Source organism: Callospermophilus lateralis, chromosome 4, assembly GCF_048772815.1.
Source record: "Callospermophilus lateralis isolate mCalLat2 chromosome 4, mCalLat2.hap1, whole genome shotgun sequence".
NCBI classification, from domain to species: Eukaryota; Metazoa; Chordata; class Mammalia; order Rodentia; family Sciuridae; genus Callospermophilus; species Callospermophilus lateralis.
The window spans coordinates 134,150,759-134,172,467 of NC_135308.1; the positions used below are offsets into that span (position 1 = coordinate 134,150,759).

At 32.9% G+C, this 21,709-nt stretch overlaps 1 protein-coding gene across 1 annotated transcript; it reads right to left on the reverse strand.

Moving 5' to 3' along the window:
• Window positions 1-1,635: 1,635 nt before the first annotated feature.
• Window positions 1,636-15,691, reverse strand: Tspan19 (tetraspanin 19). Its single transcript, XM_076855411.1, has 8 exons — window positions 15,626-15,691; window positions 15,474-15,546; window positions 12,684-12,808; window positions 9,502-9,576; window positions 5,990-6,100; window positions 4,315-4,458; window positions 3,335-3,418; window positions 1,636-1,701 (listed from the first exon to the last, which is right to left on the reverse strand). The coding sequence occupies exons 1-8, from the start codon at window positions 15,689-15,691 to the stop codon at window positions 1,636-1,638; spliced, it is 744 nt and encodes a 247-aa protein (XP_076711526.1).
• Between the last annotated feature and the right edge of the window lie 6,018 nt (window positions 15,692-21,709).

The following is a 21,709-nucleotide window of genomic DNA, read 5'->3' on the forward strand; positions in this document are numbered from 1 at the left end:
ATAATTATTTATAGATTTACTGGAATTATGTAATTGTTCTCTCCAATCTAATAGGGAACTCCAAACATTTAAACAAGGAGTAAAGAAGAAAAATAAGAGAGCCTATACAATGACACATAACAAGGGGTGTAAAGTTTTTTTTTTTTGTGTGTGTGTGTATGTGTGGCATAATTTAAAGCAAGTAGGAATTTGAAACGAGCTTGAAATCCTAAAAAAAAATCCCGAAGAATAGGGTATGTCACTGAAATCCTTAAATATGAATGAGATTACTCTAGAGCAAATGATTATTCTATTTATTTTGTGCTAATCTCTAGAAGGCCATAGTATCTGAAAATCTGCAATGTCTTGAATAGATGGATGAAAGAAGATTTAATTGAATTAGCAAATGAAAATGAGCCATCTATAGGAGTTGGATCATCAGTCAATCTATCTTTTCAAGGTCAAGATAGCCTTTTACCCTTAAATACAACGATGGTAGTATGTCATATCTGTAAAGAACGTTTTAGTTTTCAAGGAACTCATATTTTTCTTCTCATATATTATTAGGAAAATAGGACAAACTGGTTATTTTTATCCTTCAGAGAACCATGTACACATGCATTGAAAAAATTAAGAAGAAAGGGAAGAAAGAAGGAGGCAACGAAGGACATGAAAGTTCAGTGATCATTTAGAATATATTGTTTTTGCTATAATTAACAATTCACTATTTCCATTGCTATCGATCATTAGCTTTGCATTAATATGTACAATTTTTATGTTTCTATGTATTAGTTAAAAATAATTTTAGTTTGAATTTTAAAATTCAGTTATTTTAATATTATATTATTACCACCATATCTCTAATGTTAAGTTTATAATCCAGTTGTAAGCATTATCAGAAAAGGAAAATAAACAATTAATTCAGAATAAGGACTTAATGAGGATTTTCAATCTTTCTTTACATTCTTGTATAAATCAGTGTTTTTTTCTTAAGATTTGCAAATGCTTACGTGTTACAAATACTTATTTATTATTTTCCAAACACCGTACAGGTATATTCTCTACATAAAAAAATGCAAATTATATGGTGAAACTACACTACATAAGATAAAGTGCTAAATAGAAAAATTTATCCAATTTTTCTGATAAATTGATCAAAAATATGATTTTGTGGAAATTTTTAAATTTCATTCATTTTTATTATACATGTTCAATAATTCCATATTACATATAATATAGCTTTTTGTTACCATGACAAATACCTGAGAAAATATAAGAAAAATTCAATTTCAGCTCATGGTTTCAAAGATTTTAGTCCATAACCAATTAGCCCCATGACTTTTTAGCCTTTGGTGGGGATCACGTGGTGTAGTAAAGTTCATTTTGTGTCTGAGACATGAAAGAATGCCATATGAAGAGGCTGGGATTCCAATATCTACTTCAAGGACATGCCTTCAGTGACCAGAAAACCTCTTAGTAGCTTCACCTCTTAAAGGTTCTATCTCCTCCCAAGAGAGCCACCAATTGTGAAAAAAGTCTTTAACATAGTCTATAATCCTTTGAGGGATACTTATCCAAACAATAATAGAGTAAAATAATATGACATGATTATTTTGAAAATTAACTGGTTTCTTCTAGTCACATTTCTTCCTGAGGTCACGTTTCTGCATAAATTCTATTCTTGTGTCTGAGGAAAGCAACAATGAATGAGACTTGCAAAACCTGGGAGAAAATGAAACAATGAAATCAGAATTTAATCTATTAGAGTAGTAATTTATAAAGTTGATACTACATAATTATCAAAATGTCTCTTTTAAAGAAAAAAGGGCTTGAATCTGGTGAGCAAATTTCAGCGTAAGCTATACATGGCAGTGAATAAAAACTCTGCAGAATGACTCTTCTGGAGTAGCCTAGTTCTCACCAAATTCACGTATAGGGACTAATAGAAAACCTATTAGAGTTTATCACATACAATGTCATTGGAATAGATGCCTTGATGAACTGCTGATCTAGTTTTTGTTCATCATCTTTCTATGTCATTTATCTGACAAAACTCCTTCATTTTAGTATGGCATCATGAAAAATGGTGTGAAAAGAATACAAGATAAAATAAAGCACAGATACCATCTCCTTCTTCAATCTTGTCTTAAACACATCAGTCTGAACACAATAGAGAAAAACATTTTAAAAGAATGAGATTAACCCTCATTCTTTAAATGGTACTCTTGGTTTACTATCATTCTGTGATTAAAACTGCTACCAGTTGAGGAGATGTAATGTTAGGTCAGTAGTTTTGTGGTTAAACATAAAACCAGATTCAAAATCAGTATTCTACTATGGCAAAGTATGCATTATAAAGTTGCTCCAATGATAAGTATAATAATCTTCACTATAATAATCTATCCACTCATAATTTATCTGAATGTATAGCTTGCACTTCCTCTTTTCAATCCTAACTGAGGCTGGAGAATGGTATTTTTGAATTCCAATTCTGCAACTGGCACCCTGCAGGCCTTGGAATGTCTTTATTTTTCTTCTTATTGAATTTCCAACATCTAGTATAGAACAACATATATTATGTCTCCACTTTCCTACAAATTTACTGAATGAACGAATGTATGAATACATTAACAGTGAATCTTAGTAAAGGCAATTATTTACCTAGATTCCTGAAGTTTGCCAAATTGCAGAACTCCTTACAAGGTACTCTTACTACATATATATTTTATATGTTTAACAAGTGATCATGCTGGATGAAGTTATTTCATTATTTTGACATATCCACCTGTCCATTTGTTCTCTATCTTACTTCCTGTACACTATATATATATATACATATATATATATATATATATACATATATATATATAATACATATATTATATATATCTTTAAAATATATATATTTTATTTTAAATTATATAGATATTGTATATCCTTTATCAACATTGCTTACCAATAAAATATAGATATTTATAATATATATAAATTTTATATTATATGAAAATATTTATATAAATATTATGCTATAATATTTATATATGTTCATATTTTATATCAATATAAATACATATAAACATATTTTATACAGGAAAAGAGAAAATAAATGAACCGATGTGTATCTCAAAATAATGAAATAACTACATCCAGGATGATCACTAATTTAAACAGGTTCTATCTACCTAGTGACTAAGGTATTGCTTCCAGCTGGATCCTTCTTGGTATAAAGAGTCACAAGGTCCTGGCTCCTATTTTATTAACTTTTGTCCTATTTTTCCACCTAGTTGTTTTACAGTCTATTATGCATAATCTATATTTAATACTTTTATCCATAAACATATAAACAAAAGCTCACCTCTGAAGTCAAAAGTCCAAAATTAATTCCAATGAAGGTTAAAGCATTAGCGTCAAACCATGTGCTGATTTTACCTCCACAACCCTAAGGAAAAGAAACTACTTAGATTAACTTGGAGATGAAAATGGCTTTAATAACTCTGTTAAGCAGAAGAAAAGACATATAGAGATTACTAATTTACCAATGTCTAGGGAGCTACTTTGTTAGCAGGACACTTCACTTGCTGACTTTAAAGTTGCTAATATATTGACACAAAATCAAAATCAGAAATTTATTAAGTTTTGGAAAGGGGTTTGGCTTTCTGCAGACTACTATTGTAATTCATCAGGGTACATACCACCACTGAAAATAACTATTTCTCAAATATAGAAGTTATTAAAAGATTTAATTCTTGATTTATGCATGAATCAATTATGTAATTGAAAAGATACATAATAAAGTTAGAAGTATAAGTCAATGTATAAATTATAAAAAATATTAGTGGTTCTTGGGAAAGGAATCCCTGGGTTTATCAATATTCCATGTCATTAATACCAGTTGTTCTAGATGAGCTTTTACTTTGTTTCTTCATCACTGTCCTGAATATTACTTTTGTGATCAAGAGAGGGTTCTCTCCTTTTAACTACCATATGTTTTTAATTCTGGTATTGTTGATCCCTTACCAATCCTATCCACCAGGATTCTCACAAAAGTACCTTTTCTTTCTGCAGGGCTTTTGCAGCCTTGTTTAAGAGAAAGGTTGATAGTATCCTAAGTTAAAGGAGTGCTTAAATCACTTACAGTTTATTTATTTATTATATGCCTGAAACAATACTACAACTAACCTAATTACAAGTTCAGTTTCATAATGTGATTTAAGAATGCAGCCACCATGAATAACATGGTATTTATATAAAAATTTGCTCAGAATTCTAAATGAACTTTCAAAACAAACAAGAAACACACTTTCGACCCTTGGACAAACTTTGACTTATTTTTACCTCCAGGTAAGTTGCATTCAGTGGCTCATCACAAAACCATTTTCTTAATGTAGAATTTGTGCAAGAACACAGAACCTGGTCTGAAGTTTCTTTATTCTTATTCTTTATCCAATCTGTGTAATTGTGTTGACCACAACACTGTAACTAGAAAAAAGGTTCTATAAATTTTAGCATAAACTATTCAAAATGCAGTTAATTATATGATTTCCATGCATATTAAAGTGGTTTTGAAGGTAATCTATCTCCCCACTGCAATGTAATGAATTAAATAAGTTTATTTATTTATTTTTTAAATAAGTATATTTTGTTGATTAATTTGTTTGGTGTTGATACTGTTTTTGTCAGCCAGAGCTAAAGATTCATATAAGCAGGTGTCGGTAGATAACATTATATGTCTATTTTATATTATAGGAGTCCCAGATTGAAGACTTACTGGATAAATATATACACAAATGACATTTCACAATGTACTATACTGCAGGAAATTACTTGAGCCTTATCTTGCTCCTAACTGTAGAACTTCTCTCTATATTAATTTAAAATCTGCTGTCACACTTGTTTGGATTATTTAAAGAGAGGGTATTTTTACTTTTTTAGGATTAATGTGAGATATTGACTTTCAATTTGATACTGTGTGAAAAATTTCCACAAAGAATAAAAAATAGGATAATAAAAATAGTCATAGAAATGCTCAAACTTCTAAGAAATGTCTCATTTCCAGTGTCAATTCTGGAATCCTGGTTGAATTGGATGGATCGGAAAGAATCCATTTAAATTTTTGCCACACAGGAAATAACAAAAAAAAAACTGAGTATTTTATTGTTTTCTAAATGTGTTTCCTAATCTTTGCACAATTAGGAAAAGTTTCATGACTTAAATTAATGCTTCAAAGTTAGGTTACTAAATATTAATCAAAATAAACATATATATATATATCATTTATACCTGTCACTAGGAACTACAAACTGAAATCTCCTTATTAACAGTGATGTCTTAACACAATGGTTTTCCTACTTATCATAAGTTTTACTGCAACCTGAAAAATCAGCACAGGTGCAGATCTTATACACCAGAGAAAAATGAGTAAAAGCATTTATAATTAATTTCAATTGAGTTGAAATGCACTTGATATTAAATGTACTAAAAGTAATAACTGTTTTTATGTGAGGCAAAGAGTGTAGCCGTAAAGAATACACAATCCAGTGCTAGAGTCTTTGGTTTTAATCTTGACTCTGTCGCATCTTAGCTGTGTAATTCTGGTAGTTCCCAAGATCTGGCACTATGTAAATGTTTGCTATTTTCTTTTTCTTTTCTTTTTGGTACCAATGATTAAATCCAGGAGGTGCTTAATCACTGAGCCACATCCCTATCCTGTTTTGTTCATTATAGTTGCTCATTATATCCCCAAGTGAAAACTTTCCATATCTTCTATGTATACACTTTTCCAGGTGAAAACAGGTTTGAATGCACGTTAAATATCAATGAAGAAAAAAACAGTTACAAAAGAAGGATAAACTCAAGATGATGAGGATAATGCCACTTCACTCTCTTGCTTGGATGAAATTCAACAAGCTCTTCTTCCTCTACCAACCCCTTGCTCCCACCTATTCTCTCTCCCAACTTCAGTGATCACCTTTGTTACCCAATTATTAGTTTTGTTCTAATTTCATCTTACTGTTTTCTGTAAGGCATTCAGAATAGTCCACTTGGGTATGTCTTCAGGCTTATCTTTAGATCCATACTCAGAAATGACTAAATCCATTTTGTCATGCCACAGTTGTTGAACCTGTTGAAAATCGCATTAAAAAGCAAAAATTTCACAGAAACTTTTCCTAATGGTTCCCCTCAAAACAGTCTTCAATGTCAGAAATAAGAGGGCCTTTTTTTTCAGTGATTTTTTCCATAAAACTCCTTTTAGAAATTTCATTGTCAAAGCATTTGATCTTTCACTTCATGATCTATAGGAAGAATATATTAAACTTACTTCATTATTAGGAGGAATGAATGTGCTAATCTCCAGAATGTCAAGGGGTTCCACATTTCTTCTTATACATTTCTTTTCAGGAATAATTGTGGAAGACTTAGAAAAGACCTAAAAATTATCACTGAAGGTCTTTTCAATGGAAACTAGGCTTCTCCAAGCAAACTTTAGGATTCATTAATTTGATGGCTGTCTGTCCATTCATGGCTTATAATTTAACTTGTACAACTCTGTAAGTTGTAGAAAACTATAGTTATACAAATTATTATTGGTCAGGTAAACAAAAATGATTTTTGGAGGGAGAAAATACCAGTACATTTTCCTCTCTCCAAGCCTGTTTTGCATCTCTTAAGTGATGACCAATAAAAACCTCTCCTTTGAGTTGATTTTTGTATTTTATTGCTTTCCTTATTAATGGAAATGTTAAATAAAATCATTGACGTACCTACTAAATGTGTTTATAAGAATTATGATTTTTCTATTTTAAATATTTTCCATTATAATACTTTAAGGACTCAGAACATCATACTCCAAAGTATGGCACACTGGCATACTGAATATTTTAAGTTAAAGAAATCAAGAGAACTACAAAAGCAGAAAGGTCACTCTCTGAGCTTCTCCCACTTCCTCTCCTCAAGCAAGTTATAAAAAAATTTTCTGACCTAGTTCGACTGAGAGAAGGCCATAAGACTCTCATTCCAAGGGGGTCCTGGTCTATACCCAGAGTCCAAGATGACTCTGAACAAAGAGGCTTTATTAAGTTTCCCACAGTTATTACCATTAGATAATACCCTTTTGTCCTCTAATCACACTTCTGCATGACTGTTAAAAAAATATAGTTTTCCCTGTGTTTTTGGCTCTTTATTTCAGAAGATTCTCGTGTCCCATAAGCATTGGTTCAGTAAATTTGTTATGCTTTTCTCTTGTTAGACTGTCTTTTATTACAGGGGTCTCAGCCATGAATTTGCAATGGGTGAGTAAAAGATATTTACTTTTTCTCCACTATAATACTAACACAAAAAAATGATCATATCTGAATAGGGTAAAATCATTCTTTAAAAATCTAGATAATAGTAACATATATAAGCATTTTAAAAATTATGATTTTCATAGCCAACTTCTAATTTGGCCTTCAATTATATCAAAAGGCAGGAAACACTTTTAAAAGGAATTGACACTTTTAATATTGTTCATTTCAGTACTAGTCTAATGATTTTTTTTATTGCATTAACTGTCTTTGAAAAATGAAAACTAAACAACTTGTGGTAATATTAAAATAATTTAAAAATGTATACAAGTTAAACTTTATTCAGTTACTTATATACCTATGCTTTAAGGCAGAGAAGTTATAATAATATAAAGTGGGGATTTTAAGTCTATTTTATTCTCCATGTTAAGTTTTTATTTAGAACAGTTTTTATTTCCATTTTATGTTGCTGGGGAGGAGAGGAAAGGGACATATTGCTTAATTCAGCCTCTAAAACATTATTTGGGATATTCATAATGTATATGAATGAGTAGTTAGTACATGAGAATTTCACATGTAATTGATGTGACTATTATGTAAATAGAATGCCTTATACATACTCAATTTAATAAGCATCCGATAAAGTTCTACTACATCTTCAAGGCTGAGTTAATACTATAAATGGCATAAAAACTTAGAAGTTCATAAGACTTTTTCAATACAAAAGTCAAGTTGATATCAACAATGTTGCTAGCTCTGGGGTTAGTTAATAAGTGCTCCAGTCCAGGTTCTGTTATTTGGTCATGAAATACATTAATGATTATTTTTCATCTCAACCTCTCAGTGTCCTCTTCTATAAAGTGGGAGTAACAGTGCATATCTAGTTGTTGTTGGGAGGAAGTTTAATATAATGTCCATGGAGTACTTATAACAGTCTTTGGCATAATAGTAATTAGTAGTTATTCTTTTTATTATATGTAGAGGTAAGTATGTGAATAATATTGAAGTAAGTATGATTCTGATAAATTATGTTTATGTAATCAGAATCCTTATATGTTATGTTGAGGTTATATGACCAGGTTCCAAAGTTTGAGGCTGTTGTGCTGGGTGCAATCTGGTGTCTTGCCACCAAAACAACTTTCTAAACACCAACTTATATGGCTGATACATACCCCACCCCATAAACACATGCATACAGGCACACATGTACATACACTGTTTACATATACATTACTTTTTGGATGAGAAACAAGAAATTTAAGCTGTAAGTGCCAGGCCATTAATAACAGGCTTTGGGTAATGAGACACCAAGATGACAGACAATGGTGTTATACAGAAACAGGAACAGTTTTGTTGGACTGTGGCAGTTACCCTGGGGAGATCCTAAAAACCACAAGAATTAATTAGGGACTCCTTCAAGATTAAGGAAGAGAAAGAAAGAGAACTTTTGAGTATCTGCTTTATTAACTTGTTAGTTAATAATTACAAGGTGAGTAGGTTGTTGATCTGTAATCATACTCAGATCCTTGTAACTGCTCTTTTTTCATTACAGGATACAGATTACAGGATAATCTAGCAAGCCTCAAGAACAGTTCTGAGCTGCACTGGAACACTACAATTTCTTATATTATTAAAAGTAATTGTGGGCAGTAATACATTTTCTTATCATAAAGTTTTTATGGATAATTTATTCTATGAATTTTAAGCTTAATTCGATAAATACAAATCTCATTATAATTAACTCAATTATATCATTAGGATGTTATCTATACAAGATATATGAATTTTCAGTTCATCTTGTTTAAAAAAATCACTGCATTTCAAATAAGTACAGGTCTAAATATACTCTGTGTGTGTGTGTGTGTGTGTGTGTGTGTGTGTGTATAATCTACATTACTATAATTGGGTCAGTAATGGTAGCCAAGGTTGACTAGGGGAGGATGGGAAGTAGGGATATGGATCTGGGTTCCTAAAACTCAGTACTACCTCATATGCATTTTTTTTTGTCATTTACAACTACTTAGGCAAAGTTAAAGACAAGTTCCTCTAGCCCACCCATACAATCTGACCCCTCCCCCTTCCTATATAGAATTTGAGTCCTTCTACTAAACATTTTGCCCCCAAAGAAGTTTTCTTTTCTTGGCTTTTAATTTAGGCTCAAAGATCTCACTAATGGAAGGTACCCAATTTTCTTTATATTTCAAATAAAAGAATATTGATAAGGGTTCATTTTCTATACCTCCTCTTTCTTTGTGAAGACGAGTGCTGAAAATACAACTTGGACACCAAGGGCCAATGACAACACTACTGCATACTAAAACACAAGAAAAACAGAGATGACGTTTAGTTTTTAATTTATATTTTAGATGCTATAATAATGAGAAAATACACCTCATATGAAATATACCAGCCTAAGATATACATAGGTATCCCTAAATTTTATTCTTCATAAATACTGGCATAATTATTGAAATAAGAAGTCAATAAAAAATCAATTAATGTCTGGATAAGAATACTCTAGAAAGAAGTGATCATATTCTATGAGAACCCAAACAGGCTACTTGGTCTAATGGAGTTGTTCATGATATCCTCTTAATTCAGAAATAAAGTTGTTCCAAAGCGGAATTCAAATATATGGCACTCCACTTATCAGATCATTCTGCTAAACTTGTGATCTAATTTGCAACCTATTCTACCATGTATGAAGTAAAAAGTACACCAATAGTAGCTTCAATAATAAACTTAATTCTGCATGTGTTCTTGAACTAGTTCTTTGAAAAATTAAAGCTTCAAATAAAATTATTTTCACATGAATTAGACTGTTTTCTTTCTTAAAACCTATAGACACTTCAGTCTTTATCATCAGAGTTGAATGTATTGGTACATATAATCTAGAGTTTATAATAATTTACAATTCAGCAGTCTAAATATTTAAAAGGTAGAATATAAGTAGTAATTATTTACTGTTCATATTATTAATTTCATATAGTTTAAACATTTGATACTTTAAACTAGCCAATTAATACAAGTCTAAATGTACTCTGTGCATGTGTGTGTTTGTGTGTGTGTGTGTGTGTGTGTGTGTGTGTGTGTAATCTAGACTAACGGCAGCTAAGGTTGACTGGAGGAGGATGGGAAGAGGGATATGGATCTGGATTCCTAAAACTCAGTATACCTCATATGCACCTACATTTTTTGTCATTTACAACTTTAGGCAAAGTAAAGACAAGTTCCTCTAGCCCACCCATACAATTTATAATTGGGTCAGTAATGGTAGCCAAGTCCTTATTTTCTATTTGGCATAAATAATTTTTTTATTTTCTGAAACAGAATTTCAGAGATAAAACTATTTCTTGACATGTATTGAGAAGTTTAAATTTACAATTCTACATATACTATCTCACTTGATAATCATTAAAGATAAAAAGAGATTGGTAAGGCAATAAAAAGCGTACATAATAATTAAGAAATGACTAGATTAGATTAGAGCAGATTACTAGATTATATTATATTAGTGTCTTGAATTAGAGCAGGTATAAACAAAATCCCTTTAAGTTGTGGAATAGCCTTTAGGCCTACACAATTTATCAGTTGACTGTGCACATTAAAGTGGTTCAAAGGAATGTGTTCTTCAGAAAAATATTGGTATATTCAGAGAAGAATTAGCAAGGGTCATGATGATAAAAAGAGCAGTAGACTTCCATGGAGTGTCTAGAAGGGACAGTAGTATCTTTGCTCCAGGGCTTAACCTCTCAGATCTTATATACACATGCATCTTTATGAGGGTATCTATGAAACTTTTATCATTTGGATGCTCTTAATACATAAATCACACGGGGCATTTATGTTTTTCTCGCTCTACTTTCCTCCTTTAGTTATCATCCCTAATCCCCAACATTATACTAGTAGCAGACTGTGTGCTTCTGTTGCTTAACTGGTAATTTGTGCAAAGGGAAAAAGAAATCAAGATTTTTCTTTCAAGTCATTTCTGTCCTGGTTTCCCTATCCCAAATCTGAAGGCCAATCTGAAAATTAGGCTAATTATCCTGGAAAGAGAGAAAGATAAGACTTGAGAAGAAGGCTGGGTTTTGGAGGAGAATAAGAAGAGAATGGAGTCACTTTTTAGACTAAGAAGATTCTGAAACAGATCCTGGAAATTGTGGTTCCCAGAACAATAGGCACACAGCTTCTTGGCATCTTCCTGGTAAGACACTATAGGGAAATGACACTGTAATTTCCAGCCTTGACTAAAATGTTCATGACCAGGGTAAAAGTCTATTAACTCTAAATTGCAATTACTAAATATAAGTAGTAACTGATCCTTATGTCAGGTGTGATTCCATTAATTGCCATGTCATTGAGGAGGTGTGACTCTCACAGGGGCAGGATCCTGCTGGGAAGGAATCTAATGGCTATTTGCTAATCCTTCACAAAAGGGTTTCACTGGTATGCCTGCACTGAAATATGCTGGATGAATAGCCCCCTGTTGCTATCATCCCAGGCCATTCCAACAGCAGAAGGAGTACATCTGAAGGCACCAGGAGACTTTTGCTTTTGTGGTAACCAGTGCAAACTGGTAACTAGTGTCCAGAGTGACCAATTAGACCTCAGTGGTACACAAAAGCAAGGTACCTCTACATTCTTCCTGGAAATGAAAAGAAGGGCTACAACTGAATCCTTTATCTGCTTGATAGGAGAGTGGTTATAAATTCAAATTTTATTCAAAGAAAAGTTTAAAAGCTGTATTTCATCTAAGTGATATGTCATCCATACCTGCCACATGTGTGGTGAATGGCTCATGTTCAGGTGTACACTACTGATCATCCTTCATCTTTCCATGTTAGGTGCTAAGAGAGAGAGATAAGAGGCTAGACAACTGCCATGAGTCAGTCCCTCTCAGCAGTTAATTTCTCTTCGTTAAATAATAAAGTAGTTTTTAAATTATAAGGTAGTTTTCCATATGGCACACTGACAGGCAAAAATATAATGACTAGAGGACATGTTTTCCCTCCTCCTCTTCCTCTCCCTCCTCCACCTGCACCTCCTTTCCCTTTTTTTGGTACTACTCTTCCCCCTCCTACTCCTTCTTTACTTTGCTCATTGACTCTTATATACTTTATTATGATTTTAGTCTTCAGATTCCTAAGTTTGGTTAACTGTACTTCATCCAGGAAATGGGTTAGTGTTGACTGTATATTGAAAATTAAATATTTAAGAGTGCAACAATGGAGGTACCTGGTCCATGGGGAAAAAAAAACAATCTACCTGGAAGTTTCTTGGGCATGGAATGTCATTCAGATTACTTCCAAGGTCATGCTCTACTGAAATACTATAGCAACATAAATTGCAATTGCTCATATGAGTAACTTGGATACTCAATATATACAACATGAAATCGGGCTATTGAAGTAAAATACATACCAGAATTAGGAGCCATACAATTTTGATGTGAATTGACAAATAACCCAACAGACAAAGAAGAACAACAGCAGATCCCATTCCAATCAAGATTTGAGAAATATATATAATGAATTGTTTGTTTTCATCTGTGGAAAGCACAAAATGACTTATTATGAAGTGATATTTTATTTACTTTCTATTTAATAATAAAGGCAGTTCAATGTTTTCCTATTACTAAATCACTAGGATTTTTTCTCATTTGATCTCATTCCAGCATCTCTTATTTACTCTTAGCAACACCTTCTTTTCCTTTCCTGACAAAATAGAGAATTCCTTCAATCACAGAGAATCTTGTTACCTTTATCTTCATTCTATTCTATGATAGAAGACAAAAAAAAATTGTTTCTAGGTTGACCTCTTCTATTTCTAATGCATATTCAAACATTCATGTGTTTACTCATTCATGCATACATTCATTAAAATAATTTTTGGTACTCATATTTGTAGGTTGATTGTCCCTTATTCTTGTATATACTCTGAATTCATTTATAATAAGTTCTTTCCTTAACTAAACTGTGATTATTCAGTGTCAGTGACTGTATATTTATCTGGCTAACAGACTAACTGTTGAATTGTGGTGGTACATCACAGATTGTAAAACAGTAAATGCACAACAAATATTTGTTTTTTTTAGAAGACAAATACATGAGTTACATATGGTTTACATTTTTCTGGAAGAACAATGGAGGCAGGGGTATCCTGGAACAGTTTGTGCTGGCTCATAAAAGTCAATTGTTAAGTTTTCAGGAAATTTACAAGCCAACTGAATTCACATTGGGGTGGGGGAGTATTTAAACTATGGGAATGAACAGATGCCATGAATCAAGATTCTCTAATCAAGAACCAGTTGCTAAACATTCACCAGCATTGTACTGGACACCAGGGACACACCATCCAGTGAGCAAAGGAGGTTAAAGGGTTTGGTTTAAGATTACCGGAAAAAGTAGTATCTGAGCATAGTCTTTAAACAATAATTGAAAATATCCAGGCTGGAGTGGTAGAAGCATTGCTGAAATTATGGGCACTTTGTGTGCTGTTTTCCAATTTTTCTCACTTGAATGAAGTTCAATGGGGACAGGAACTGGATCTTTTTTGTTCATGATAGTATCTTCCACATATGGGGCAATGTCTGACATGGAGAAGATGCTTAATTTGGGGCACATGAATAAATAATGGCAATGAGGATCCAGAGAAGAGCTTTCAAGAGGGGAGCTACATGGTCAAATTTGCATTTGAGTGAATTATGTTTGTGATATTTGGAAGATAACTGAGAGAAATGATAAGAGCAAAAGACTCTTGGAAGTTATTACAGTGTCAGGAGATACATTGGACCTTTCGTTGAATGGGCTTACCATGAAGGGAAGGTGAGCACAAAGGTGTTTTAAAAAGAGGAAAATCAAGTGAAAATGGAAGATATGTAATAAAGGAAGACTTAATATTTGGGATCTTAATTTGGATGTATTTAATTCCAGATCCTAAAACCTTAATCAACATTTCACTAACTGATCTGAGTACACAACTTTAAAAATATAACTTAAAAGAATAAGTTCCTTACTTATTTTTACCTTTTCTGGAGCTTTTTACAACCCAATACACCAAGATTAACAAGAATTATCTGTCAACTCCACAATGAAGAAAAAGAAAAAGAAAAAAAAAAACTTTTTGCTCCACCTTAATTGCTAAATTAGGTATTGTGTGGGTCCTTAGTCCATTGCTTGGCACACACTGAACCCTAATTAAGTGGAAGCTGTTATTATAATTATTGTGTGGATGGAAAGGATGGAAGTTTGTTGTTAAGATCTTCACAGCCCCATGACTCTGGGAAAGGCGCTAAATTATTCAGACATCACTCGTCTTGTCCATAAGCAAAATATATAAACATAAGAGAATAAAGATATCAGGCATTTAATACAGTTTAAGGCTAGCTAGATAATTCAATTTTGTAGGACTTTATAACATATTAAAGTTTTCTATTTAGCATTTCCTTCCCTACATTTTTTTCTTATTTGATATCCACTAAGAAATAAGTCAACTCTACACTGAATGTTTGGCCTTTCATTTAATGATGAATAGTGCTGTTTAACAGAGGGTACTGTGAGAGTGGATATGTTCTTTGTCTGTGTAGTCCAACAAGATGGCCAATAGCCATAAATGCCTACTGAACACTTGAAATGTGTATTTCTTCCCTTGAACAGAAGATGTTTATATTAAAATAACCCACGGCCTATTTATTCCTATACTCCAGTCTACAGTGACACTACAAATCACAAAATGGAAAAATAAAGGCAATGTAAAGATCTCACTTTTTTTTTTCATAAAGAAAGAGGTTCATCTATTTCATCCATGATTTCAAATTTGGAGAATATTATATTTTATTTGTGTGATGGTGAAAATAGTTTGTAATTAAAATTTAAAAGATATTATTTGACTATGTTGATTTTTCAAGTCTACAGATCTGTAAATTCTAGAGTTGGCAGAAAACTCAGTTTTCCTTTCCCTCCTCTCTCTTGTTCAGTAACAGCTCCTGGTTCCCCCACCTCCTCAAATTGCCCCTCCTTTATGATACTGGATTTAAACCCTGTTTTTTAATAAGGCATTTATGAAGTCAACTGGCAAGACCTTTAGAAGGAATGGTGGGCCATACTTAATGGATGTTAGAGAAATACTGCCACCTGCTGAATAGATCATCATAATTGTTTTAAGTGTAATGCCTTGTTTATTTCATTAAGAGAAAAAGAAAAATATACATACCCAAAGCTGTTAAAAAAGTATTTCTATCTAATAAAAGGCATGCACCAAATCCCACGAATAAAAGTCCAAGAATCTGTAAGAAGTCAATATTTTCAGTAATTGTCTAGATGAATGCATTATATTTTCTTCATTAAAAATATGAAAATTCTTACCAAAAAAGCTGAATTAATGAGATTAAGAAAGTACTTAAAAATTAATACTTTGTTTTTCTTTAACATTCTGCTTTTCTCTGGAAATTGGTGAATCTGAAAAGATAACCACAAGTTTACTATAAACATTCAACATAATAAAACTTTATAATTCTGCCTACTTATGACCTTTGTGTATTTTTCTTCTTAAAGCAGTTTTCAGTGTAACATTCCTGTGTTCCAATATAAGCATGTACTGAAGGTCCCTTGAGACTGTACCCATCTTTCTGTATCTGCATTGCTTTGGAGCTGAGGCTGTGAAGAATGTCAACAGTGCTTTACTGACCCTCTTGCAACTTTCAGATATTTTATTTTGTTTTTAATCTTCATACACCTTGCTCCCCTTGCTAGAAGCATTTCTTAACCTTAGTCTAAGCTTTCCCTCACATCTGCTTGGCCTCCTTTTTCCAGGATAATGTAAACTCTTCATGGAAATCTCAGCTTAGAGGTCTTTCTTTAACTCCAGTTTGTCTCTCTCTGTTTTATCATTCACCTTTTTTCCTATCTAGAATTAGAGATATTTAAGTTGAAAAACAGGTCGTGATGCAGTTATAATGCCCAAGTCTAATGTATAATAGTACTCAACATATTTGTTAAATCAAAAAAGCAGTGAGTTTGTTTTAAAGAATTACTTACAGTTGTTAATGTTAAATAATTAGTTTTCAGATAGTCAATTTTCCTAAATTCTTTGTGGAAAATCAACACTCACCCCACTGAATTTTGATGATTTGTTTATTAGACATGGAGGTTTTAAAATCTGGGTATGTTTCTGGCTTTTCTCTTTTTCTTCATTGTTTCCATGCTCACTAGCACCATATTTTAAAAAGTATTATAGTTGACAATGTTTTTTTTTTTTTTTTAAAAAGAGAGTGAGAGAGGGAGAGAGAGAGAGAGAATTTTTAATATTTATTTTTTAGTTCTCGGCGGACACAACATCTTTGTTTGTATGTGGTGCTGAGGATCGAACCCGGGCCGCACGCATGCCAGGCGAGCGCGCTACCGCTTGAGCCACGTCCCCAGCCCAGTTGACAATGTTTTAATATATGCAGTACCTAAACTGACATGATGAGAGCAGATTTAATACACTAATTTTAAACTATTTGTACCTGATTAGGAAGGAACCAATATGACTGGCAAGTGGCAGGATGTACTGGAATGTGGAAAAATAATAATGCCCATGTCAAATTCTACCTACTTTCCTCCCTACTTTGCCCTGAAACCAAATGCGTCCTAAAAACTCACAAAGTACCACCAGACTTTGTCTTCAACCTCTGCTTTGAACTTGGCCGCTGTCATTTGGTTTCTTCAATTTCTGTCCTAAAGTCTTATTCTTGGATTTCTTCAATGCCTGGCATATTTTGACAGGACACACACTTGGAAAGACTGCCTGATTTTTATTTTGCTGTCTCCCAGGATGCTGCAGATCTTTATTTCTGGCTTCAATTCTATTCACTGCAGTATGTGGGAGAATTGTGATCCTCTCCCCCAGTATGAACAAGAACTTGCCTGGCCTTTGCCCATCTGCAAATGAGAAAGCAAAAGACAACTAGTAAACCAGAAAACCTTGCAGTAACCCTGCTGTGAAATGTCAAAGGGATGGACTTGAGTTTTGATGTGGTAATAATCAGCCTGTTATGTAGGGTCAAGCAGAAATACATGACCAAAACACTCTAATATAGAAATACACTGAAGTTTATTCTCAGTCCAAGGTGGATGAATAATTTTCTTCTTTGTCTTAGAAATTTTTGAGTACCTGAACCAACATATTGATGTGGTTCCCCAATTTGCTTTAGGGTATCATCTTTTATATCAGCAGAAAGAAAAATAGTGTGCATAAATTAAGGAAGCATTGAGAAAAGCAACTGAGAAAAAAGATGAAGCCCACCCATCTCATTTTCCCTTTGCACAGACTTGGTCAAATCACTATGCACAAAGTGCTGCTGGTACAACCATGAACCTGCATGTTATGATGTGGATCTGGAATGTGTCCCCACAAAAGCTCAAGATTTGAAAGTGTGATCCCCCATGTAGTTGGGTTCAGAGGTAAGACTTTTAGGCAGTGTTTAGGGCTTGGACCTCATTTGTGGATTAATCCATTTGCTGAATTAATAATTTGAAGGGACTATGAGGTGGTGATTATAGACAGGTAAGGTATGGCTGGAAGAAGTTGGTCACTGGAGGTATGCTTTTGTGGTTTATATCTTATCCCTGGTGCCTCCTTCCACACATTCTCTTTCTCTCTTTGTTGCCCTCCTGCCATGATGTTCCGTGTTACCTTGGGCCCAAAGGAATGGAGCCAGCAGGGTGAATACAAATTAAATCCTCTCAAACTGTGAACTGAAATGAACTTTGCTTTTTCTAAGTTGTTCTGGTCAGGTATTCTGACCACAGTAATGAAAAACTGACCAACACTGGGATAAAGGGAAAAAGTGATTCAGAGTGAATGAAGACGGAAAAAACTCAAACCAAACCAACCAACCAACCAAACAAACAAAACAAAACCACCAGCTAGGAAAGGGCAATTATAAAAGATCGAGGATAAAAAGAGAAATTGAATTCAGTTTTTGTATGCTTCACTGTGGAAAATAAGCAAATATTATCAGGGAATTCCTGTAGGAAGGGGAAATAAAGGAGTAATAATAATCATTGGAAACAGGAAAATAAATAGTTTAGAAGAAACTTCATGAACTTGATATTTAACAGTTGAGTCTGAAGTGATAGAGGATATCTGCCTGGTTATAACCTTATAAGTACAGGAAATGAAATGCAAATACGTGGGTAGATAAGTTATGCAGGCTCAGGAGTCAACCACAGAGCCAAAATAAGGAATTTAGAAATGGTCACAGAATTGGTGATAAAATATAGTACAATTAAGAATTTGAAATTTTTAATATCATACTTTCACAAACTAAAAACAAAGCATGATCTCATGGAAGTCAATAAAGGAGGAAATTTCTAGAATGCTGTAATATGATATAGAAGTGAAAAAAGGATGAGAACGCAGTACTCTCAGTCAGCCACCTTGGTAAGGAGGATGTTCAAGACTATCACAAAATAGTAGTTCAGGTCAAAGATTCAGAGCATAACAAACTGGGCACCTAAGCAATGAGCCAAGAAAGTCCATGAGGATGTTTACAGGATGGTAAGAGATGGTCATAAGTAAGTTCCGCATACTGGAAACAATGCAAATAAAGATACACAAGTCTATGCAGTTCTTATTCAAATATTTGTAATGCAGAAGATCTACATTTGCTTTTGCTATAAAGCTTTTGTTCTAAACTTAATCAAGTAAAGTTTGGGTGTGGTATTTCTTTTACTCAGTCCCTCATTAGTTAATTAAAGTTCCATTGGCAAAGACCCTTTTTAACATTATAAATACCTGTGGGATAGACAACTTAGGATAACTTATGTATTCATAAATGTTCCTTTTCACTTGTTAAATGGCTCTACTTGCTTATTGTTTCTATCCCCTTCTAAGTACCCAGAGTTGGGGTCATAGAAGTGAATAAGTTAGAGTTCTTCAAGGAATTAAATATTAAAACTGTGGACAAATCTGAATTATGTGTTGGCATAGGGGAGAGAGAATAAAGGGAACAAAAAAGTTTCATAGAGAAGACCAATAAGAGATGATCTTTGAAAGATGATCAATAAAGTTCTAGTCAGTCAAAAACAGGGTAGAGATAGGAAGTATTAAACACAACACTATGCTTCACAGTTTTACAGTGAGGTATAAGGGGCATGGATCAGAGTGGCAAGGATGAAAGATAAGGCTAGAGAAGAAGAATAGTAAATACTGTAACAAAGTATTCATGTTTTGCAAGTTTGCTTTATCTTATTTTTGAAGGCAACTAAAACCTTATTCTGGCACCAATGGGAAGTCAAATTAGAAAAGAAACCCAACACAGGGAGATAATGTACAAAGCCAATGAACTATTTCATAAGAGATAAAATTGTATGAAATGAAAAATGGCTATGGGAGTGGAAAACAATACCAGGATATGAGATATTTAGTAGGAAGTAGAAATGACAGTGTTGGGATGGTAAAAAGTATCAAAGATGGAAATTGGATACAAGTCTGTAGAACCTAAATTATTTCATATCCTACAATGTGTCATTTTCATTGATTCCCCTTATCACAATTTTACAAATTAGGCATAATTATGCTATTATCCCTTGTTTTGCCAATGATTAAAGAGATACAGGAAAATAAACTTGTCTTAAGGTTGTCCAGTTAATAAGTGGCACAGATGAGATGCAAACCCAGAGGTATAAACTACTCTCTTTGATAACCTTTCCAAGTCCCAGTTTCATCATCTTCAAAAGCAGATTAAAATAGTAATCAACTCACAGGGATGTTGTGAAAATAAATGAGATTGTTTGCGAGGTACTTTGTCCAATGAATGATTAAATGAATCTTATTGTACCATATCCTATAGCCAAACTAAGATTAGAGAAGAGAGTTGTACAGGAGGGTGGAAAAGGGGATGGATAACATAGGAAAGTGATGGACTCCCATTTCCTGTGAAGTAGCAGGAGGGAGCACAAAGAAGATCAGTGAAGGACCAACACAGAAGAGCTGGGATTGTCTTTCAGTGGAACAAGAAAAGTGAACACTTAAGAATCCAATATTATGTTATACATGTTAGAAGTATTATTACTAAGTAACCACCCTGTCTCAAGAAAATGAATCAAGAGAAATACTAACTTCGCATCTATTTTGAGCAGTACAGTGATATTCTGGGATATTTAAATCATATCATTGCAATATCAAGAAAAAATAGCTGTTGAAAAATGATATTAAACTAAGATGGTTCTACCATTCAGTTAACATTTTCAAGAAAGATTATTCTTATCAGACAACAGGAACAAACAGGTTCTCCTCACGCTTTCATTCTCTCAATAAATTTTATCATGTGAAATCTAAAGGAAATAGATAGGCCTGCAGGTTGAACATCAACCAGACCTGGGAATGAGTTTCAAAACTGAAATAATATAAAATGACTTATTCAAAAAAAGAAAAAGAAAAAGAAAAACTTTGCTTAGGGTAATAGGTCTTAGGTAATTTAAGACTATAATTTAAGAATATAATTTCTAGGAAGACTGTAATGTACTTCTACCAAACACTACACAGTTGAAAAGCAACAGTCTTTCAAGTTAAATTTGCTTATAGTCTGTCACTCTTAGGTAACTGCAGTTTTGTTTCTTTTTGACTAGAAATATTTTAATTATGACTATGTTATAGAACTTAGTTTTCTTCCAAAGTAGAAATAAGAAAAACATGAGATTATAAATATTCCTTACAGTGGATTAATTTATCTTCAGAAGAACTTTCTATATTTTTATTATCAATTTGTTTGACAAGATTAACTTAAACATTTTTCAAAATCAGTTGATTCCTAAAGCAAATTATTTAAATTAATCTTTAGAGATGATTATTGGAGAATTTGGTAATTTTTAGAAAAATCTGAATTATTTGATAATTACAAAATCAATGTCAAAATTTTTACATATGAACCTCAATATGATATGACAGCCTAAGTATTATGAATGAAAATTTTGAGTAGTCTTTAAATCGGCAATAAAAGTAAACTAAGAAATTAAAAAATGGCATTTGGGCATTGATTTTTTTTAAGTTTTAGGTGGACTCAATGTCTTTATTTTACATTTATGTGGTACTGAGGATCGAACCCAGTGCCTCATGCATGCTAGGCAAGCACTCTACCACGGAGCCACAACCCCAGCCCCTTGGGCATTGATTTTGATAATGAAAATACCTTAAATTTAATAAGATCTGAAGCCAGGTATTTTAAAAATTATTATTATTCTTCAAAGAGGTACTAATGTGTGTTTTGAATATAAAATTGTTTACTAATGTCTCCCTCTATTTTATTAGAGTTATGTTGGTGGAACTCAAAGTTTATCGTTACCAGGAAATATAATTTATTTTCTTTCAGAGGCTCAAGGAAATGTTTGCTTTCAACGTATTATATGTCAGATATACTTTACAAGTATGTTTAGCCACTTCCTCTTGAAATTTAATATCTTGTT